General features: G+C 45.0%; 1 protein-coding gene across 1 annotated transcript in view; it reads right to left on the bottom strand.

The window, feature by feature from the left end:
* LOC143925124 (uncharacterized) overlaps nucleotides 1-24375 on the bottom strand; it is a 91294-nt gene that overhangs the window by 44353 nt on the left and 22566 nt on the right. The window contains exon 2 of the mRNA XM_077449741.1: nucleotides 3618-3719. Coding sequence (XP_077305867.1) covers nucleotides 3618-3719 — 102 coding nt within the window. The remainder of the gene's footprint in view (nucleotides 1-3617; nucleotides 3720-24375) is intronic.

Below are 24375 nucleotides of genomic sequence, written 5' to 3'. Positions count from 1 at the left end.
TTAAGTTGAGGACTAAGGGTATGTTTATATTTAGAGGTTAGAGTTAATCTTTAGGCGATTCGGTTGAGATTAAGGGTCAATGAGTAGGAGTTCGGTTCAGGACAGAGATTAGGTTTAGGTTTAGAGGTTAATGTTAGGGGTTTAGGTTGACTTTAAGTCTTGATAATCAGGGGTTAGCTTGAGGACTAAAATTAGGGTTAGGTTTATAGAGCAGGGATTAGATTAAAGACTAAGATTGGGGTTAGTGTTAATCAATTAGGGTAATATTTAGGAGTTTAGTTTGATTTTATGGGTTAGGATGAAGAGTTGAAGAGTAGGGCTAGGTTGAGGACTAAGGGTAGGGTTAGGTTTAGAAGTTGGGGTAAGGGTTAATGTTTAGTGGTTTAGGTTGAGTTTAAGGGTTAGGATTAAGTGTTGGAGAGTAGAGGCTAGGCTGAGGACTAAGAGTATTGTTATATTTAGAGGTTAAAGTTAATGGTTAGATGATGAGGTTGGATTCAAGGGTTGATAAGTAGGGGTTAGATTGAGGACTAAGATTAGGGTTGAGTTTAGAGGTTATAGCGTAGAAATTAGGTTGAGGACTAAGACTAGGATTACATTGAGAGGTTAGGGTTAACGTTTAGGGGTTTAGGTTGAGTTTAGGGGTTGATGAGTAGGGCTTAGGTTGAGGACTAAGATTAGGGTTGGGTTTATAAAGTAGGAATTAGATTGAAGACTAATGTCCCGTACACGCGATCAGACTTTCCAACAACAAAACCATGGAGTTTTGTTGGAAGGTTGTTGGTTCCAACTTGTCTTGCATACACACGGTCACACAAATGTTGGCCAGCAATTACGAATGTGGGAACGCGGTGACATACAAGACATACAACGAGCTTAGAAAGAGGAAGTTCAATAGCCAGTGTGGCTTCCTTCTGCTTGATTCTGAGCATGCGTGAACTTTTGTGTGTCGGACTTGTGTACACACGATCGGAAATTCCGACAACACCGTTTTGTTGGCGGAAAATTTGAGAACCTGCTAGCCAACATTTGTTGGCAGAAAGTCTGACAACAAATGTTCGATGGAGCGTGCACACGGTCGGACTTTCAGCCAACAAACTCACATCCAACATTTGATAACACTAGGGTTAGAGGTTAGGGTGAGGGCCAATTTTTAGAGGTTTAGGTTGAGTTTAAGGGTTGATGATGAGTAGGGGTTAGGTTGAGGACTAAGATTAGGGTTAGGTTTAGGAATTGAAGAGCAGGAATTAGATTGAAGAGTTAGACTAGGGTTTTGTTTAGAGATTAGGGTGGGTGGGGGTTAATGTTTACGGGTTTAGGTTGAATTTAAGGGTTAGGATTGAGGCTTGAAGAGTAGAGGCTATGTTGAGGACTAAGATTAGGGTTGGGTTTAGAGGTTAGGGTGAGGGTTAATGTTTAGGGGTTTAGGCTCACATTAAGGGTTAGGTTTAAGGGTTGATAAGAAAAAAAAAGTTTGAAGACTAGAGTGAGGTGTAAAAACTGGGGTAAAGATTAATGTTAGGGGTTTAGGTTGAGTTTAAGGGTTAAAGGTTGATGAGCAGGGGTTAGATTGAGGACTAATGCCGCATACACATGACCGGACTTTCAGGCAGAAAAGGTCCGTTGGTCTTCCCGATGGGCTTTAGACGGAGTTACGACGGACTTCCGAACGAACGGACTTGCCCACACATGAACGGACTAAAGTTCGTTTGACATCCAACATTTGATAAGACTAGGGTTAGAGGTTAGGGTGAGGGCCAATTTTTAGAGGTTTAGGTTGAGTTTAAGGGTTGATGATGAGTAGGGGTTAGGTTGAGAACCAAGATTAGGGTTAGGTTTAGAGATTATAGAGTAGAGAACAAATTGAAGACTTATGCCGTGTACACACGACCGGACTTTCCGGCAGGCTAGGTCCGACGACTGTCTTCCCGATTGACTTTTCAGCGGAGTTCCGATGGACTTTCCGAATGAACGGACTTGGCCACAACAATCACACCAAAGTCTGACGGATTTTGAACGTGATGACGTACGATCGGACTAGAATAAGGAAGTTCATAGCCAGTGGCCAATAGCTGGCCAAGCATCGGTTTTCGTCTGTCGGACTAGCACACAGACAAACTGATTTTTCGACCGGACTCGAGTCCGTCGGATAGATTTGAAACATGTTCTAAATCTAAAGTCCAACTGATTTCTAGACAGCAAAGGTCCGATGAAGCCCCACACACGATCGAATTGTCAGACGGAATTTGTTCTGTCTCACCTTTGCTGTCCAAAAGTCAGTACACGGCATACGATTAGGGCTAGGTTTAGCTGTTGGGTTGAGGGTTGATGTTTAGGGGATTATGCGTAGTTTAAGGGATGATAAGTAGGTGTTAGGCTCAGGACTAGCATCTTGAGTAGAGGTTAAGGTGAGGATTGCAGTTTGGGGTTTAGGTTGAGCTAATGGATACGTTTAGGGGTAAAATGCTTAGGGGGTTAGGATGAGAACTAAGACTAGGGTTAGGTTAAGAGGTTAAGTTGAGGGTGATGTCTAGGGGGTTGGGTTGAAGGTTAGTATTGGGGTTGGATTTAAGGTCTAAGGAAAGTAAAGTTGGTTCTTCCATTAGACATCTCTATGTCTGAGGCATAGAGTGTAGGCAGGCATGTACTGGCCATCGGGACTACAGGGAGTTTCCCGGTGGGCCGTTGGCTCAGTGGGCCACTCTGATGTAAGGGGGCCGGTGATGGGACACTCTGATGTAAGGGGGCTGCTAATGAGACACTCTGGTGTAAGGGGGTGCTGATGGGACACTCTGATGTAAGGGGGCTGGTGATGGGACACTCTGATGTAAGGGGGCTGCTCATAAGACACTCTGATGTAAGGGGGTGCTGATGGGACACTCTGATGTAAGGGGGCTGCTAATGAGACACTCTGATGTAAGGGGGTGCTGATGGGACACTCTGATGTAAGGGGTTGGTGATGGGACACTCTGATGTAAGGGGTTGGTGATGGGACACTCTGATGTAAGGGGTTGGTGATGGGACACTCTGATGTAAGGGGTTGGTGATGGGACACTCTGATGTAAGGGGTTGGTGATGGGACACTCTGATGTAAGGGGGCTGGTGATGGGACACTCTGATGTAAGGGGTTGGTGATGGGACACTCTGATGTAAGGGGGTTGGTGATGGGACACTCTGTAGTAAGGGGGCTGGTGATGGGACACTCTGATGTAAGGGGTTGGTGATGGGACACTCTGATGTAAGGGGTTGGTGATGGGACACTCTGATGTAAGGGGTTGGTGATGGGACACTCTGATGTAAGGGGTTGGTGATGGGACACTCTGATGTAAGGGGTTGGTGATGGGACACTCTGATGTAAGGGGTTGGTGATGGGACACTCTGATGTAAGGGGTTGGTGATGGGACACTCTGATGTAAGGGGGGGGCTGGTAATGGGACACTCTGATGTAATGGGGTGCTGATGGGACACTCAAAATGTTAGTGGGCCGGCCTGGATGAAGTCCAGGGCCAAATTCCTGTCCCAGTCCAGCCCTGAGTGTAGGTGATCAGTCTGAAACCCCCCCCCCCCCTGAGTCCAGGTGTGGTGTCAGGCCCCTCCCCCTTGTAGGTGGTCATTACCTCTGAAGGCCAGGAACACAAAACCGCAGGTCAGAAGGAGAAGAGATGCAACCACAATGACACGAGAAGTTTGTTCTTTGCATTTTCCTCTCGGCTTGTGATCTGAGGAGGGAAGAAAGCATTGGAGAGATGGGAGTGAACTTTACTGAACAAGTCAAGTTTTCATATCTGTAAGAAGAAAAAAGAATATAAACTGCGCTAAATTGCAATAAATAAACTGAAATAATATACAGCAGCTACATATAAGTGTAACAAAACTCATACATGTGATAAAGAAAAAATGTAGCGCTACAAAGTGAAAACAAATAATGTGCAAACGCAAATATGAGTCCACTGAAAAGCCCCTCCTAGATCCTGATTGACCACCGAGGCTCAGAAAGCAATCCAGGGAGAAGGAAAACAGTAAGTAACTTCTGCTAGATGAGATAGTAACATCCACAGCAATCAGAAAGGATGGAATACTCTTACCAGAGTTGTTGGACCTGTATGTCAGCGACACACCCAGATCAAAAGAGCTTGAAGCGGGAATCGCTTAAAGAGGACTAGTTGCGTAGGATCTCCTGTTGTCAGAAGTCATCTGAATGGTTCGGCAATCCGCAGCTCACGTCCCCAGTAGCTGGAAGTGTATGATCCTCCAGTCACTCACAAGGCCCAAAGGGCAAGTATTGTGGAAAAAAACATGAAAAAGAAACTCCCAATAGTGTAATTCTGAGAGTACAAAATGGCCTTTTTATTTCCAAAAAAGGCCAAAAATACAAATAATAATAAATGACAATAAAAAAGTGATCACATAAATTTAAAAGCAATATGGGAAGCGTACGAATCATCCCTACGCGTTTCGTCCGAAATGGACTTCAACTGGGGCATCGAGCTGTGGATTGCCGAACCATTCAGATGACTTTTGACAACAGGAGATCCTACACAACTAGTCCTTTTTAACCACTTAAGGACCAGGCCTCTTTTTCAGATTTGGTGTTTACATGTTTAAAACAGTTTTTTTTTGCTAGAAAATTACTTAGAACCCCCAAACATTTTATATTGTTTTTTTTTTCTAACACCCTAGAGAATAAAATGGCGGTCATTGAAATACTTTTTTTCACACCATATTTGCGCAGCGGTCTTACAAGCGCACTTTTTTTGGAAAAAATTCACTTTTTTGAATAAAAAAATAGGACACCAGTAAAATTAGCCCAATTTTTTTTTATATTGTGAAAGATAATGGTACACCGAGTAAATTGATACCCAACATGTCACGCTTCAAAATTGCGCCCGCTCGTGGAATGGCGTCAAACTTTTAGCCTCAAAAATCTCCATAAGCGACATTTAAAAAATTCTACAGGTTGCATTTTTTTGCGTTACAGAGGAGGTCTAGGGCTAGAATTATTGCTCTCGCTCTACCGATAACGGCGATACCTCACATGTGTGGTTTGACCACCGTTTTCATATGCGGGCGCTACTCACGTGTGCGCTCGCTTCTGTGTGCAAGCTCGTCGTGACGGGGTGTTTTTAAAAACCTTTTTTTTTCTTATTTATTTTAATTGATTTTATTTATTTTTACACTGTTTTTAAAAAAAATAAAAAATAAAATGGATCACTTTTATTCCTATTACAAGGAATGTAAACATCCCTTGTAATAGAAAAAAGCATGACAGGTCCTCTTAAATATGAGATCCGGGGGGGTCAAAAAGTCCTCAGATCTCATATTTGGACTAAAATGCAACAAAAAGAAAAAATGACATTTAAAAAAAATATACCTTTAAGAGGTATGGGGGTGGAAGTGACGTTTTGACGTCGCTTCCGCCCTCCTATGGTATAGAGACGAGGGGGGGGCATCTTAGCCTCACTCGTCTCTATACCCAGCTAGCGAAAGGACCCGATCGCCTCCGCCGCTACCGACGGCTCCGGTAAGCTGCGGAAGGTGCGGGAGGGCGGCGGGAGGGGGGGGGTGGCACCTCTCCCACCATCCTCTGTAACGCAAAAAAATGCAACCTGTAGAATTTTTTAAATGTCGCTTATGGAGATTTTTGAGGCTAAAAGTTTGACGCCATTCCACGAGTGGGCGCAATTTTGAAGCGTTATCGTACAGGCGTTATCGTACAGACGATCGGCGCCTGAAGAGATGGATATCTCGGTTGTGGCAGCAGCTGCTGCCGTTACCGAGATATCCCTCTTCAAACAAGGGACGTACATCGGCGTGCGCTGGTCGGTAAGTGGTTAAGCGATTCCCGCTTCAAGCGCCTTTGATCTGGGTGTCGCTGACATACAGGTCCAACAACTCTGGTAAGAGTATTCCATCCTTTCTGATTGCTGTGGATGTTACTATCTCATCTAGCAGAAGTTCCTTAAGGTTTTCCTTCTCCCCGAATTGCTTTCTGAGCCTCGGTGGTCAAAACTAGTCCTCTTTAAGCGATTCCCGCTTCAAGCGCCTTTGATCTGAGTGTCGCTGACATACAGGTCCAACAACTCTGGTAAGAGTATTCCATCCTTTCTGATTGCTGTGGATGTTACTATCTCATCTAGCAGAAGTTACTTACTGTTTTCCTTCTCCCTGGATTGCTTTCTGAGCCTCGGTGGTCAATCAGGATCTAGGAGGGGCTTTTCAGTGGACTCATATTTGCGTTTGCACATTATTTGTTTTCACTTTGTCGCGCTACATTTTTTCTTTATCAAGTTTTTATATCTATTTAGCAAGAAAGTCAGGAAATTGTTTAAAAACCCCGTGTCCGGTTGCTTTTTGTTGTCTTTATCACATAAAGGGGGATTTTCCTTCACTTCCTCCGTTGTCCAGTTGTCCCCATTTAGAAGATCTCCCATCACTTCTCCTGTAGAGAATCTCCCCAGTGGGGACACAGGAAACAATACAAAAACATTACAGAGGTTCTAATCTGGGGGGGAACCCAAACTCTCGCAATCCTTTCTAGCTGCTTGCATATCCAGAGCCAGGACAAGGGGTGGGCAAGAGGGACAGGTGCCCAGGGCGCAGTGGTAGAGAAGGGGTGTCCCCACACTGCACGCTCTGCTGTCACGCTGTGCTCCAACACGCCCACTCTCCACCCACAGCTGACGTGGGAAAACGCACCCGGCATGTGCAGCTGCCTCGTAAAAGGCTAGAAAGCAAGCCACTGACCACGTGTGTGCAGTGCACTCTCCCCGCCAACCATGGGCAGCAAAAGCAAAGGGGGGGGCCGGAAAAGGGTGAAGGGCGGTATACCCACTCTATGGTATGCATTAGCAGTGAGTGAGGGGGTGCAGTTTTGCATCCAACCGGTCCTGGTACTGACAACCAATGTGAGATTATCAGAGATTTTAAAAAGCCATTGCCATAGCTTCCGTAACGGGACCCTTTATACAATGTAAATTCTTTTTTTTTTTGGTCTGGTCTGGGTTTGGCTTATGAGCCCAGGAAACGTCCCCCCACCATGTGAATTCACTGGTGTCAGTAAGTGGAATAGTGCCCCATTGTTGGTGTCAGTGGGAGGAATAGTTCCCCATCATTGTATTCAGTGGGAGGAATAGTGCCCCATCATTGTATTCAGTGGGGGGAAAAGTGCCCCATCATTGGTATCAGTGGGAGGAAAAGTGCCCCATCATTGGTATCAGTGGGAGGAAAAGTGCCCCATCATTGTATTCAGCGGAAGGAATAGTGTCCCATTATTGTATTCAGTGGGAGGAATAGTGCCCCATCATTGTATTCAGTAGAAGGAATAGTGTCCCATCATTGGAGTCAGTGGGAGGAATAGTGCCCCATCATTGTATTCAGTGGGAGGAATAGTGCCCGATCATTGTATTCAGTGGGGGGGAAAGTGCCCCATCATTGTATTCAGTGGGAGGAATGATGCCCCATCATTAGCATCAGTGGGAGGAATGATGCCCCATTATTAGTATCAGTGGGAGGAATAGTGTCCCATCATTAGTATCAGTGGGAGGAATAGTGCCCCATCATTAGTATCAGTGGGAGGAATAATACCCCCACTATTGGTGTCAGTGGGAGGAATAGTGCCCCATCATTGGTATCAGTGGGAGGAATAGTGCCCCATCATTGTATTCAGTGGGAGGAATGGTGCCCCATCATTGTATTCAGTGGGAGGAATAGTGCCCCATCATTGGTGTCAGTGGGAGGAATAGTACCCCCATCATTGGTGTCAGTGGGAGGAATAGTGCCCCATCATTGGTGTCAGTGGGAGGAATAGTGCCCCATCATTGGTGTCAGTGGGAGGAATAGTGCCCCATCATTGGTATCAGTGGGGGAAATAGTGCCCCATCATTAGTATCGGTGGGAGGAATAGTGCCCTATCATTGGTGTCAGTGGGAGGAATAGTGCCCCATCATTGGTGTCAGTGGGAGGAATAGTACCCCATCATTGGTGTCAGTGGGAGGAATAGTACCCCATCATTGGTGTCAGTGGGAGGAATAGTACCGCATCATTTGTGTCAGTGGGAGGAATAGTGCCCCATCATTGGCGTCAGTGGGAGGAATAGTGTCCCATCATTGGTGTCAGTGGGAGGAATAGTGCCCCATCATTGGTGTCAGTGGGAGGAATAGTGCCCCATCATTGGTGTCAGTGGGAGGAATAGTACCCCATCATTTGTGTCAGTGGGAGGAATCGTGTCCCCACTATTGGTGTCAGTGGGAGGAATAGTACCCCATCATTTGTGTCATTGGGAGGAATAGTGCCCCATCATTGGCGTCAGTGGGAGGAATAGTGTCCCCACTATTGGCGTCAGTGGGAGGAATAGTGTCCCCACTATTGGCGTCAGTGGGAGGAATAGTGCCCCATCATTGGCGTCAGTGGGAGGAATAGTGTCCCCACTATTGGTGTCAGTGGGAGGAATAGTGCCCCACTATTGGCGTCAGTGGGAGGAATAGTGCCCCATCATTGGTGTCAGTGGGAGGAATAGTGCCCCATCACTGGCGTCAGTGGGAGGAATAGTGCCCCACCATTGGTGTCAGTGGGAGGAATAGTGCCCCATCATTGGCGTCAGTGGGAGGAATAGTGTCCCCACCATTAGTGTCAGTGGGAGGAATAGTGTCCCCATCATTGGTGTCAGTGGGAGGAATAGTGCCCCATCACTGGCGTCAGTGGGAGGAATAGTGCCCCATCACTGGCGTCAGTGGGAGGAATAGTGCCCCACCATTGGCGTCAGTGGGAGGAATAGTGCCCCATCATTGGTGTCAGTGGGAGGAATAGTGCCCCATCATTGGTGTCAGTGGGAGGAATAGTGTCCCATCATTGGTGTCAGTGGGAGGAATAGTGCCCTATCATTGGTGTCAGTGGGAGGAATAGTGCCCCATCATTGGTGTCAGTGGGAGGAATAGTGTCCCATCATTGGTGTCAGTGGGAGGAATAGTGCCCCATCATTGGTGTCAGTGGGAGGAATAGTGTCCCATCATTGGCGTCAGTGGGAGGAATAGTGCCCCATCATTGGTGTCAGTGGGAGGAATAGTGCCCCATCATTGGTGTCAGTGGGAGGAATAGTGTCCCATCATTGGCGTCAGTGGGAGGAATAGTGCCCCATCATTGGTGTCAGTGGGAGGAATAGTGCCCCATCATTGGTGTCAGTGGGAGGAATAGTGCCCCATCATTGGTGTCAGCGGGAGGAATAGTGTCCCCACTATTGGTGTCTATGTAGTGTGGGGGGTCTAATGAATTGTCAGTTAAAGATAACTGCAGAAAGAGTCTGTAGGAACCCCTTCGGAGCTCCCCCTGCTGGCTATAATGTGTCATGTTATGTTAGGAAGACGCACACTGCGCTGCGGAGGCTCCACCCATCATCTCTCCTCATTATCATTATTATTATTATTATTATTTCTGTATCAGGGATGTTCCTCATGTAGAAGATTTCGGAAGAATTGAGTAATTCTGTGGTTTTCTCTCGGAGGTGTCAGTGAACTTTTTGTGGTCATCAGTTTCTTTTCTTTTTTTTGACAAAGTAATTCTTTTTTTATAAAAGGGGAAGTGCGCTCCAATAACATTCGTGTGACTCTCTGTGGGGGGAGGGGAACGCTGCTGTCAGGAATATTCCACTTAAAGCAGAACTCCGGGCAGATCTAGAAGACTCCGATGTAATCATAGATACCTCATTCAATGTCTCTTCAGATACAAACAGCGCAAGTATATGAATGTGACCTGCTATCAGCCCCTCCCCATCCCCCCCGTACAGCAGAGCTCAGACTGGGAGAAGCAGCACAAGGAGCCAATCAGCTGACAAGGGGCATGCTGAGAGGAGGAAAGAGCAGAGGAACAGAGACACGAGTTCACCATTGTGCTGCTCCTCTTTTCACTGCCCAGTCACAGGCTAGGGGTGGATCCCGGCCAGCCTATCTCCTGAGAGGAAGGGATTCAATGACACCTCCCAACTTTTTGAGATGGGAATGAGGGACACCTATTGGTAAAAGTATGCAGGCATAGGACACGCCCCCTGCAGATTGGAAAGGAAGGCCTAGGTTATTATTAATAATTCAAATACAATATGATTTGTATTGCAATTGTTTATACTATATTGTTTATTTCTTTTTTTGCTATTTTTTCCCCCCCCCATGAAAGTAGAGTTACCCTTTAAAGGAGAATTATAAAAGAAATGAATAAACGGCTTTTTTACCACTTCTTTTCCTTTATACTGGATTTAGACATTTAGAAATGCAGCGATTTAGAAATTGGTTGGAAGGTTTAGCACCGGAAAACACTTTATGAAAGATAAAAAGTGAATTTTATATACAACTATAGAGATCAGAGCAACATGAGGGACAAATGAGGAGGAAAGAGGGACATTATTCCAAATCAGGGACAGCTGGGAGCTATGCAAGGATACTGCCCATCAGACTGAGGACAACTAGCAGCATAAAAAAATCCATCCCGGAGCTCCAATCAGTGACTTTGCCAAGGCTATAGTGCCCCATCATTGGTATCAGTGGGAGAAATGGTGCCCCATCATTGGTATCAGTGGGAGGAATAGTGTCCCATCATTGGTGTCAGTGTGAGGAATAGTGCCCCGTCATTGATGTCAGTGGGAGGAATAGTGCCCCGTCATTGGTGTCAGTGGGAGGAATAGTGCCCCATCATTGGTATCAGTGGGAGGAATAGTGTCCCATCATTGGTGTCAGTGGGAGGAATAGTGCCCCATCATTGGTATCAGTGGGGGGAATAGTGCCCCATCATTGGTATCAGTGGGAGGAATAGTGTCCCATCATTGGTGTCAGTGTGAGGAATAGTGCCCCGTCATTGATGTCAGTGGGAGGAATAGTGCCCCGTCATTGGTGTCAGTGGGAGGAATAGTGCCCCATCATTGGTGTCAGTGGGAGGAATAGTGCCCCATCATTGGTGTCAGTGGGAGGAATAGTGCCCCATCATTGGTGTCAGTGGGAGGAATAGTGCCCCATCATTGGTGTCAGTGGGAAGAATAGTGTCCCATCATTGGTGTCAGTGGGAGGAATAGTGCCCCATCATTGGTATCAGTGGGAGGAATAGTGCCCCATCATTGGTGTCAGTGGGAGGAATAGTGCCCCATCATTGGTATCAGTGGGAGGAATAGTGTCCCATCATTGGTATCAGTGGGATGAATAGCGTCCCATCATTGGTATCGGTGGGAGGAATAGTGCCCCATCATTGGTGTTAGTGGGAGAAATAGTGCCCCATCATTGTCAGTGGGAGGAATAGTGCCCCATCATTGGTATCAGTGGGAGGAATAGTGTCCCATCATTGGTGTCAGTGGGAAGAATAGTGCCCAATCATTGGTGTCAGTGGGAAGAATAGTGCCCCATCATTATTATCAGTGGGAGGAATAGTGCCCCCTCATTGGTGTCAGTGGGAGGAATAGTGCCCAATCATTGGTGTCAGTGGAAGGAATAGTGCCCCATCATTGGTGTCAGTGGGAGGAATAGTGCCCCATCATTGGTGTCAATGGGGGGAATAGTGCCCCATCATTGGTGTCAGTGGGAGGAATAGTGCCCCATCATTGGTGTCAGTGGGAGGAATAGTGTCCCATCATTGGTATCAGTGGGAGGAATAGCGTTCCATCATTGGTGTTAGTGGGAGGAATAGTGCCCCATCATTAGTGTCAGTGGGAGGAATAGTGCCCCATCATTGGTATCAGTGGGAGGAATAGTGTTCCATCATTGGTGTCAGTGGGAGGAATAGTGCCCCATCATTGGTGTTAGTGGGAGGAATAGTGCCCCATCATTGGTGTCAGTGGGAGGAATAGTGTCCCATCATTGATATCAGTGGAAGGAATAGTGCCCCATCATTGGTGTCAGTGGGAGGAATAGTGCCCCATCATTGGTGTTAGTGGGAGGAATAGTGCCCCATCATTGGTGTCAGTGGGAGGAATAGTGTCCCATCATTGATATCAGTGGAAGGAATAGTGCTCCATCATTGGTGTCAGTGGAGGAATAATGCCGCATCAGTGGGGGGTGGAGGGGTAGCATCCCATCATTGGTGTCAGTGGATGCAAGAATGCCCAATTGCTGGTATCAGTTGGAAGAATAGTGCCCCCATCCTTGGCTTGGTGCCAGTGGAAGGAATAGTGCCCCACCATTGGTGTCAGTGGGAGTCTCCCCTCCCCCAGTGATCAGACTGTGCATTGTAACTTTGTTGCGAGTCACAAACTTAGAAGCTGCAGCAGGGGCTGATCTGTGTCAGACATTTGGAAACAGTAACTGCACAGGCAGTTAGGGCTTCTCTACTATAGAAATATCCCGACCAACCCCAGAGGTCAGGGGGTGGTATATCCAGATGGCAGGGGTGCCCCATCTGTATTGGGTAATCCCCATCATGGGAATGCTGATGAAAGTGTTTTAGCGAGAAATTAAATTTGCAGCCTCATCATAATAATCACTCGACATCTGCGAATGGACTTTAATTATAGAATTTTTATCACACTCTCCCCCGGAGATCAGATTTCCATTATTTCTTCATAGAAAACAACATAGGAAATCTGAATCTTTCTCTCACTTCTTGTTTCTGCCATGAAGGAGATGTTATCAGATCAGCATTCTCGTGGGGTGAACTCCCCATCACATGACAGAGAATCAGAGTTTGGTTAGGTCTGGTGCCCCCCCCCCCCCCCCCAGGGTGTTTCTGGGCTGCACTTCCTCCTGACAGTGCTGAGGTCGTCTTTGCTAGCCTTGGTTTGTGAACATGCTCTCTGCCTGGCTGTGAAGATAAAGCTTCAAAATCATTTCTGAGTGTCCATCACACCGGGGGTGATAGAACTGCACTGGGGGGGGCTACAGAGCAGTCCCACAGCAAGACAAAGCAAAGGCCTCATCCCCTACCTGGGCATTGCATGCTGAATAAAAGTCAAGCCGTAGTGTGTAGAAAAATACTTTATTCCATCTTCATGAAGTCAGAGAAAATGCCCATTCCTGATCTAGCAGATTCCCTCCCACTGTGTCCAATAACAGCGGGAGCAGGTCTCCGGTGGCACGTGCCCCAGACCCAGAAGATGGAATCACGTACAGGTAAGCGATTTTGCGCTTAAGGGCCCTCTCTGCCACATAGGCATTGGGCTGCTACAAGAGCATTCCCACCACAAGACAAAGCAAAGGCCTCGTCTCCTACCTGGGCATCGCGTGCTGAATAAAAATCAAGCCGTCATTTTTCCAGCACAGTGTGTGGCGCAAAACTTTATTCCGTCTCCATAAAGTCAGAGAAAACCCCCATTCCTGATCCCTGTACTCCAAACACTGAACCTCCCAGGACCGGGACCAACCATTCAGATTTTTTTTGACTTGAAAATTACAAAATAAACTTTCTTAATCACTTCAGCTCCGAAAGATTTGATTTCATGACAAGGCCATTTTTTGTTTTGCCATTTGTTTTCCCACACAAATAGAGCTTTGCTTTGGCGGTATTAAAGCACTTCAATCCTAAGCCCTTTCACCCCCTTCCTACCCAGGCCAATTTTCAGCTTTCAGCGCTGTCACACTTTGAATGACAATTGCGCAGTCATGCAACACTGTGCATATATCACATTTTTATCATTAATAATTTTTCACACAAATAGAGCTTTATTTTGGTAGTATTCAATCACCACTGGGCTTCTGATTTTTTTTTTTTTTTTTGCTAAATTGAAAAAAGACAAAAAAAAATGTAGAAAAGTTCGTTTCTTTTATAAAATTTTGAAAATAAATAATCTTTTGTCATAAATTTAGGTCAAAATGTATTCTGCTCCTTTTTTTTCCTGATTTACTGACGGCCGATCTCATTTCGCAAAGCCTGAAAATGCCAGTACAGTACAGATACCCCCAAATGACCCCTTTTTGCAAAGTAGACCGTCCAAAAAAGTAAGAGGCAAATAAAATCGCGTGGCGAGTTTTTTGAAGTTGTACATTTTTTGTCACAATTTTTTGGAAAATTAAGAAATTAAAGATTTTTTTATTTTATTTTTTACACACTGTATTTTTACATACTGTCACCAGTGCAGTACAGCATCATCATATAACTGGTGTGGGGTGATCAGGAACACTGACTGGTGACAGTATGTATAAAACATTTTTTTTCCATTTTTGTCTTTTTTTTCTTTTTGTTTTGCTTTGTGCACTGGTCCAAATCATTTGGTGGAGGGGGGATTATGGTGTGGGGGTGGAGGGGGGATTATGGTGTGGGGTTGTTTTTTAGGGGTTGGGTTTGGCTCCTTAGTTCCAGTGAAGGGAACTCTTATGCCCCGTACACACGATCGAAATTTTGGTCGGAAAAAGGTCTGATGGTTTTCCCGACAGAACTCCAACGGGATTTCGCTCAAGCTGTCACACAGTCACACCATATTCTGACCGTCAGGAACGCGGTGACGTACAACACGTACGACGGGACTAGAAAAAGGAAGTTCAATAACCAGTAGCCAATAGCTTCCATCTCCTAGTTGAATCTCAGCTGCTAGAGTTTTTTGTGCGGAATTGCATACACAGGATTGGAATTTCCGATGGAAAGTTATTCCATCGGAAAAATTGAGAACTTGCCGTCAAATTTTTGCTGGCGGGAATTTGGCCAGCTAAATTCTGATGGAGCATACACACGGTTGCGTTTTCCAATGAAAAGCTCTCATCTGTCTTTTGCTGGCCGAAATTCCAATCGTGTGTCCGCGGCATTAAAATGGTTGTAATCCCTTACAAACCACTTTGACCTACAGGTAAGCCTAGATTAAGGCTTACCTGTAGGTCCAAGAAATATCTCCTAAACCTATACGGTTTAGGAGATATTTACCGGAAGACAGCCACCGCTGTCTACAGCGCATGCGCCGCAGACAGCGGCACGCAGGCGCACTGGGCAGGCTACAGATCGCGGTGATATGCCGCGAGTGTCGGCTCCCGTGCGCATGCGTGGGAGTGACCCAGAGACCCAGAAATCGCAACAGGATTTACTTTTGTCATTTTATTATTTATGCACGGTTTATGGTGTTTTTGGTCACATTTTATAATGAATTTTTTTTTGGTATTTTTACGTATAATATAGTTTCAAACATCATAGATAGGCTAGCATGTCAAAAGACCAAGATGAACAGTCTCCAGATCAACCACACATGTCCTACAACACATGTCCACACGTGTCCTACAACACAGAACCACACGTGTCCTACAACACAGAACCACACGTGTCCTACAACACAGAACCACACATGTCCTACAACACATGTCCATGCGTGTCCTACAACACATGTCCACGTGTGTCCTACAACATATGTCCACACGTACCCTACAACACATGTCCACGTGTGTCCTACAACATATGTCCACACGTACCCTACAACACATGTCCACGTGTGTCCTACAACACATGTCCACACGTATCCTACAACACGGAACTACACATGAACTACAACACATGTCCACAAGTGTCCTACAACACAGGCGTCAAAAAAGGGTGGGCTCGGGGCACAGAGCACTGTGCCCTGAGCCCACCCACTTGTGTGACAATAGCGAATTAATATTCGCTTTTGTCTCCTGGCGGCTAATCAGAAAGCAGGTCTTAAGACCAGACTGGCTGAAAGGAGAAGCGACCATATTGGGCGGGAGTGGGGGGGGGAGGAGCCGAGGAGGAGACGCAGAGGGAAGCCACGGAAACTGCCTGCGGCCTGGGTGGGGTAAATTCAGAGTGGATGGACGGACGATTGAGCAACTGGCCGGGGTTTGATGGACTGAGCACCGGGGGGGGGGGGGTGTATGGGGTTTGACCAACTGACCAATCGACCAAACGAAAAGGGGGGCGTTAGTCGGGTGCTTTGTTTGCCGCCCCCCCCCCTCAAAAAATAAAAAATTGAGAGCACCAGCCATCACTGTAACTATCAACTAGAAGAGCAAAGAGCCTGTTAGACCCTTAGAACCACACTCCAGCACAGGAGATTATTAATATTATTCAGGATTTGTACGGCGCCAACAGTTTTCACAGTGCTTTACAACACGGGGGCAGAGAGAACTGTTACCATACAATACAATAGAGGAGGAATCATTACCCTGCTCATTACAGCTTAATAAGTTCCAGCAAGTCCTCAACTGACAGCTCCCACATTTTAGTAGTGACAAGTATAATCTGAGAGCCCCGCCCACGCGGAGCCCGTGTGCCCATTTCACTTTGGGAGTTCCAGGGGGGCCACAAAGTCACAGTTATTGTTTGGGGAGATTTTTCACACGGTGAAATTTTGCCATTTTGGTAAAATGGTTGGAGAAGGTGGAATTAAGGTACTTTGTTTTTATTTTTAAGGGTACAATGGGGTTCAAATGTCTCCAGAAGGTAATAACGTTGTTAAAAAAAAAATAATAAAAATCAGGGAGCATTTTTTTGTAGTCCTCAAAAAAAAAAAAGAAATGAGAACTTAACAGCTGCAATACAAATACAGAGTTTTTTTTTTTTAATGCTAAATATGTTTTATGTGATTTTAGATGACTAAAAAAAAAAAAGCAGAAGCTTTCAATTCCCCTCAATAAACTAATAAAAAAATAAAAATAAATCTTTGTTCTTTTGTTTTAGTTTTTATCAGGCAGCTTTATTGATTTCACTTATTGTATTGATTTTTATTTTTGAATTTTGTTATATTTAAGTTTATAATAGTTCCATTGATTTTCATTTCATTAACTGCAATCTTCTGCCCCCGTACACGTGGTCGGACTTTGACGGGAAATGTTCCAAATTTCCCCTCCTAGCACAAATGCCCCCCAATCATCCCTACTAGCACAAATCCTTCTCCCAAGTTTTTTTCCTCCTCCTAGAACAGCCCCCCCCTCCAAATTTTGTAAAAATGCCTCCCAATCATCCCTACTAGCACAAATCCCCCTTCCAGAAAAATGTCCCCTCCTAGCACAAATTCCCCCCTCCCCCTTTTACAACAGGTCTTACTTCCTGCTGCCCCCCAAATCCCCCCTCCCAACACAAATCCCCACCCCCCCCCCATCTCCTTTTGTTGCACCACATGCAGTCCAGTGTTTTTTTTGTTTTGTTTTTTGCTGCATCAAAAATTCATGGACAGTATTGGTCACATGGATTCCAAAGGCAAAGTTCACACCATAGCAGGGCCTTCCAGTACAGACAAAAAAAAATAAAATAAAATAGAACATGCTGCATTTATTTCTGAAAAGGAACTGCACTGGAACAAGGCAAAATGCATCAAAAATGCAGCACAGCGCATTACACCAGGAAAAAAAAAAAAGAAAAATGGAGAAAAATGCAAAAAAAAAAAAAAATGTAAATGTAAAAAATAAATAAATAAAAAGGAAAATTAAAAAAAACGTAAAATGTAAAAAATAAATACATTTTAAAAATGTAAAATTGTAAAAGAAAGAAATATGAGGAAAAAAAAGGCATCTGGAAAGCATCAAAAAGCGCATGTAAACATGCATGCAGACACACCTCTGGAACATATGGAGACTGCGTTTCTGTGGTGTGAAACCGGCCCTAACAATGCATGGCACCGCAAGCGTGACACTCATTTTTTGCACATCCATGGAAAACTCATCAACGCTAAACAATATAAGCCGAACGTCACACCGAGCTGCGGGAATGAAGCCGCGCGACTTCAGATTTCACTCCTGCATGTCGGTCCCGATTTCGTCTGCAATTCTACAGACACCTGTGCGGGTTTCTGTACAGATGTTAACGGAAATTGCACCCCGAAAATGCAAAAAATTTGTAAAAAAAACCCCACCTTTTTTAAATCGGTGCAGCGTCGCACCAATTAGGACGGTGCCATTGCCGGCAATTGCCACAAATTTGACACGTCAAATGGCCGCCGATGTGAAGTAGGGCTGAAAGCCAATCACACCCGACATTCCCATCACAAGGGCAGGTTGCTGAAAGTAGATAGAAGTTGATTTGAGCAGAAATAACAGACGCTTCTGCGTCATTTCCGGTTGACCGCGACAGTGTCCGCAGTAGATGCTTTTATGTTTCATGGTAAATGTGAGTACATTTCCGCACGTTTTTATAAATAAACAAGGTCTTTTACAATGTTACACTATTGGGATCCTTCTCTCTTTTGTACAGTGCGCAAGGGAAATATTACCAGGACGTCTAGGATTGGGCAATTTCCAGAGTGCTGCACAGTGGCAAAGACTGTGAATGATCTCCGGTTAGTCACAATAAGAACACGAATAAACCACGTAGGCTAGTCGCCAAGCGGAAAATTACTTGGATTATGACCCAAGAACAAATCACTGCAAAATTATTAGACAGGGTGCCCAAGTTTGAAGCGACTTGTGATCCTTGGGCTCGCTATATTAAGGTTCCCCTATATCTGGGCCAGTGACGTCATGCAGTTGCGACGGAAGTGACGTCATTTCGGGGCCGCTTTGCGGCCTTCCGGGACGCCGGGGCGGCCACACGCGGCCAGCCTGATTAGGCGGCCATGTGGCATTAGGCAAATACCGGCCATTAGACAGGTGGTCTACACCTGTGAGGAATCCCAGGGCTCAACATAAATATCCCTCCCTATAGGAAGTATACACTCATTGTCTACTACTACATGAGAAAGGACTTAGGAACCTCCAGCTCTCGGATCGTATGCTTGGCTATTTTCCTTTTGACGCAGGAGCGTCTGTTATTTCTGCTCAAATCAACTTCTATCTACTTTCAGCAACCTGCCCTTGTGATGGGAATGTCGGGTGTGATTGGCTTTCAGCCCTAGTTCACATCGGCGGCCATTTGACGTGTCAAATTTGTGGCAATTGCCGGCAATGGCACCGTCCTATTTGGTGCGACGCTGCACCGATTTCAAAAAGTCATGTTTTTTTACTAATTTTTGCGATTTCGGGGTGCGATTTCCATTGACATCTGTACAGAAACCCGCACAGGTGTCTGTAGAATCGCAGACGAAATTGGGACCGACATGCAGGAGTGAAATCTGAAGTCGCGCGGCTTCATTCCTGCAGCTCGGTGTGACGTTCGACTTATATTGTTTAGCGTTGATGAGCGCTCCATGGATGTGCAAAAAATGTGTGTCACGCTTGCGGTGTCATGCATTGTTAGGGTCGGTTTCACACCACAGAAACGCAGTCTCCATGTGTTCCAGGGGTGTGTCTGCATGCATGTTTACATGCGTTTCTTGATGCGTTCCAGATGCCTTTTTTTTCCCTCATATTTCTTTCTTTTACAATTTTACATTTTTAAAATGTATTTATTTATTTTTGACATTTTACATTTTTTTTCTTAAATTTTTCTTAATTTTCCTTTTTATTTATTTATTTTTTACATTTACATTTTTTTTTTTTTTGCATTTTTCCTTTTTTTTTTTTCCTGGTGTAATGCGCTGTGCTGCATTTTTGATGCATTTTGCCTTGTTCCAGTGCAGTTCCTTTTCAGAAATAAATTTACTACATTTAAAGTGGAGGGCCGGTTATAAAAAAAAAAAAAAAAGTCAGCAGCTGCAAACACTGCAGCTGCTGACTTAATAAACACACTCACCTGTCCAGGGCGCCCGCGATGTCGGCCGCCCGAGGCCGACCCGTCCCTCGGCTCTCGGGTCCCGGCGCCGCCATCCCTTGTAAGGGAAACAGGCAGCGGAGCCTTATGGCTTCACTGCCCGTTTCCTACTGCGCATGCGCGAGTCCCGCAGCTACTGCGCATGCGCGAGTCCCGCAGCGCTTTCTGAATGGGACGCGCTGTGTTCTGGAACACACAGTTCCCAGAACACAGCGCGACTCATTACCCAGAAGACGCCGCGACGAAGACAGAAGACAGAAGATCTCCGCGGAGGAGGAAGAGGAAGATTAGGAGAAAGTGCCTAGCAACAGGCATTTCTGGTAAGTAAAAAAAAAAAAATTTTTTCATTTTTTTTTTTTTAGATTTTTTGTAATTTTTAACATTTTTTTGTTTTTCAGGGTGGCCCTCCCCTTTAAGTAACATTTTGAAATTTTTGTAGAATAATACGAGTCAGCGACTGCGTCTGTCACCTCTCCCGGGCTAGGTTTCTGGTCACAGTCCCCCCCTTCCCTGTTTGGGAATTTCTTTATCAATCTTATTAATTCAGGTAATAGCCTTGATTCTTACTATAGACACTGCTCACCTAATCAGGTTAGCATGTCCACTCTGGCTTCTGTTATTTGTTATTCTCTGTTTTATTTCTTTTATTCATTTATTTATTTAATGCCAACGTTTTTTCACCTCTCTAGCACTTCCCTTCTTTTTATGTAATTCTTCACGCATAAGCTAGTATCATGTCCATCCACATACACCTGGTTCTCTTTAGGCACCTTGTTAATACTTATCACCCACATCACTCATACATTTTCCACACTTATTCACTTTAGCATATATATGTTCACGTTGACTCATACACACACTTGTCACTTCCTCACTGGCACTTTTCCCACTCAGCGTTTCTCTCTTGCACGCAATCCTCTGTTGTTTTTGTTTTGGTGTTTTTCCTCATTGATGTATGTATTTATTTACTTATTCATTTATACAGTTTTTTTATTGTTTTTTTGGTTTTTCACCTTTTCCCTTCCTTCCCTATATTTTTTTTTTCTTTTCTTTTCACGTGCACTGTTTTTTAGGATATTTTCCCTCCCCTTTTTTTTTTTTGGTTTTTTTTCAGAAACCGAATCTGTGAGCGTTTTTTCCTTTCCTCCTTCTCTTCCTTTTTAAAGTATTCTATACATATATCTAAACATTTAGGGATGATTATCCCCTATATACATAGATTATAGGTATGATAATAATTTCATGCCGTACATATACCCTATGTCCATATGCTAAAATACATGTTCCTAATTTTATTTATATATTGGGATTCTATCATAGGTGTGACTCACCATATTGTCCGGCTGCCTATATCCGCACCCACTTCCTATATCTATGGGTGGTGAGGTATCTGTGTGACCTCTCGTGAGCCACGCCGCTGGACCTCTGACCTTTTTTTCCCCCTGGCATCTTGGCGGTAATTGTGGACCGGGTAACATTCCGGATATGTGAAGGAAATTGAGGCACCACCTTGTGGGGGAACTCCACTAAAAGCACTATAACTTATTTTACTTCCTTGGAAGTGCACTATTGGGTAAACTATACTAACAAATATAAGGTATTGCCAGTATAAGTAACATTCGATATATTTATTTATTGCATCTTTGTTTTATAACAGACCATTTCTCTGAAGAAGACCCCCTGAGTGGGTTGAAACGCGTTAGTACTATACTTCTACTGTTGTTATATTATACAGTGTCATTTATAGTTGTGTCTGTTTGTGCACATCCATTGACATTATTGTACTCTTCATATAGGAGTCCGTTTTTAATTGTTCAGGTGGAGCTCATGTTTTTACCTTTGTGCCATGTTGCTAGTCTTTCATGGTAATAAACATTAAAATATTTTTCAGACTATTCTGATATGCATTTATCATTGTTTTTTGCTGCCTAAAAACCCAGATTGTGGGGGAACTTGTTCCATTTTTTCATTCGTGTGGGGTGAGCAGCACTCTCCAAGCCCTTCGTGGCAGTGTGTTCTTTTCCAGTATATCTGGGCCACTTACCTTAACTTCTCTCAACGATTGATTCAAGTAATTGGTTTCCTCCTCCGCTCCTTTTTGATAATCACATAACAGATGCACTTATTCTCTCTCTCTTTTTTCTTTCCTTTTCTATTACTCTCTTCTCTTTTTACTTATTATAACAACATTATTTAGCATGCCATTTGATCAATAGTCATCTATTATTAATTACATCCCTTGGAGTAATGCACCTAGGCAGTCCTTACATTTATTTAATTAATTAATTTGGAGGGTCAGGGAGGGGGCGGAGGGCAGAACCGAAATATCCGGGGGGGGGGGGGGGGGAGCAGGGGGACACGTACAGTTCACAGCTAGATCCCAGTTGGGGTGGCTTGCGTGTCTCCCTTGATCCCTCTGGAACAAAATCTGATTTTGATACTCTGCCGACCCCCGCTCAATCTCATTATCCTATAGCAAACAAAGAATTTATTGTCACTCATTTGCTCTGATCAATGGTTTAGAACAACCCTTTAGGGCTTATGGTAGCATCGATATATGTTATAAATATGTTTTTACATTAACCACTTCCCGACCGCCGCACGACGATGTACGTCGACAGAATGGCACGGGCAGGCATAAGGGCGTACATGTACGTCCCTGCCTTCCCGCGGGTCGGGGGCCCGATCGGGCCCCCGCCCGGTGCCTGCGGCGGTCGGTATTCGTTCGGGAGCGATCCCGGACGAGGGGGCGGCCATTCATTCATGGCCACCCCCTCGCGATCGCTCCCGACGAATAGAAATCGTTCGTGACATCACTTCCTCTCCTGTAATGTAAACACAGGAGAGGAAGTGATGTAATCTCTCCTCCGTGTCGGTATTTTTCGTTCCGACACAGAGGAGAGAGGATCGGTGAGTTGCACCAACACCTCACTACACAGTAGAACATGCCAGGCACACTCACACCCCCCCGATCACCCCCTCAATTACCCCTGCCCCCCAGTCACAGTGACACCAATGTCATTTTTATTTTTATTTTTATTTTTATTTTTTTGCATTGGTGTCATTTGTGACTGTAATAACTGTTAGGGCAGTTAGGGTTAGCCCCCTTTAGTTCTAATGTACCCCCCTAACCCCCCCCAATAAAGGTTTAACCCCGTGATCACCCCCCGTCGCCAGTGTCACTAAGGCTGGGTTCACATTGCAGCGGTTTATGAGAACGAATGTGATTCGCACCGCACTGCAGTGCAAATCACATCCGATCTCTGTGCGATTCGAGTTCAGCCATACAGATAGTATGGCTGAATTCGCATCGCACCCGCCGCACCCGCCGCAAATTCGCACAGGACCCTTTTTTTGGCCCGCAGCAGAATCAGATCGCATGGGTGTTCACACCATGCGATCCGAGTTTGCAGATCGCACTGCGATATGCGAACTGATCTGGGGGTGTCATTAACATTTCACTGACACTCCCAGCAGTTCGCATAGGGCAGTGTGAACTGCCGCCGGGAGGCATGCGATGCGGGAACCCGCCGCGGATTCGTGGCGTTCCCGCTTCGCTCCAGTGTGAACCCAGCCTAATAAGCGATCAATTTTCTGATCGCTGTATTAGTGTCACAGGTGACGCTAGTTAGGCAGGTAGGTATTTAGGTTCGCTGCAGCTTTTTATAGCGCCAGGGACCCCCATATACTACCGCATAAAGCCCCCTGATTGCCCCCTAGTTAACCCTTTCACCAGTGATCACCATATAACTGTTACAGGTGACGCTGGTTGGTTAGTTATTTTTTTTATAGTTTCAGGGCACCCGCCATTTATTACCTAGTCTCACTAGTGTACCCCTAAATTTAGGGTTGTCTACTTTCCAAAATGGGGTCATTTGGGGGGGGGGGGGGTTTGTGCCATCTTGGCATTTTATGGCCTTCAAAACTGTAACGCCCTTAGAAAGCCTGAAGGCGGTGCTTGGATTTCGGGGCCCCGTACGCGGCTAGGCTCCCAAAAAGTCCCACATATGTGGTATCCCCGTACTCAGGAGAAGCAGCAGAATTTATTTTGGGGTGTCATTTCACATATGCCCATGGCATGCGTGAGCAATATATCATTTAGTGACAACTTTGTGAAAAAAAAAAAAAAAAGTTTGTAATTTTCCCGCAACTTGTGGCAAAATATAAAATATTCCATGGACTCAACATGCCTCTCAGCAAATAGCTTGGGGTGTCTACTTTCTAAAATGGGGTCATTTGTGGGGGTTTTGTGCCATCTTGGCATTTTATGGCCTTCAAAACTGTAATAGGTAGTGAGGAGTGAAGTCAAATATTTACGTCCTTAGAAAGCCTGAAGGCGGTGCTTGGTTTTCGGGGCCCCGTACGCGGCTAGGCTCCCAAAAAGTTCCACATATGTGGTATCCCCATACTCAGGAGAAGCAGCAGAATTTATTTTGGGGTGTCATTTCACATATGCCCATAGCATGTGTGAGCAATATATCATTTAGTGACAACTTTGTGTAAAAAAAAATAAAAAAATTTTTTTTTTGTCATTATTCAATCGCTTGAGGCAAAAAAATAAAATATTTAATGGGCTCAACATGCCACTTATCAATTTCCTTAGGGGGTCTACTTTCCAAAATGGGGTCATTTGGGGGGGTTTTGTACTGCCCTGCCATTTTAGCACCTCAAGAAATGAGATAGGCAGTCGTAAACTAAAAGCTGCGTAAATTCCAGAAAACGTACCTTAGTTTGTAGATGTGACAACTTTTGCGCAAACCAATAAATATACAATTATTGACTTTTTTTTTACCAAAGACATGTGGCTGAATACATTTTGGCCTAAATGTATGACTAAAATTGAGTTTATTGGATTTT

Source organism: Lithobates pipiens, unplaced genomic scaffold (assembly GCF_037356315.1).
Source record: "Lithobates pipiens isolate NorthernLeopardFrog02 unplaced genomic scaffold, aLitPip1_a1.2 Scaffold_22, whole genome shotgun sequence".
In the NCBI taxonomy this organism is placed as follows: Eukaryota; Metazoa; Chordata; class Amphibia; order Anura; family Ranidae; genus Lithobates; species Lithobates pipiens.
Note: the sequence above shows the minus strand (reverse complement) of the source record. Positions and strands in the feature narration are given on the sequence as shown.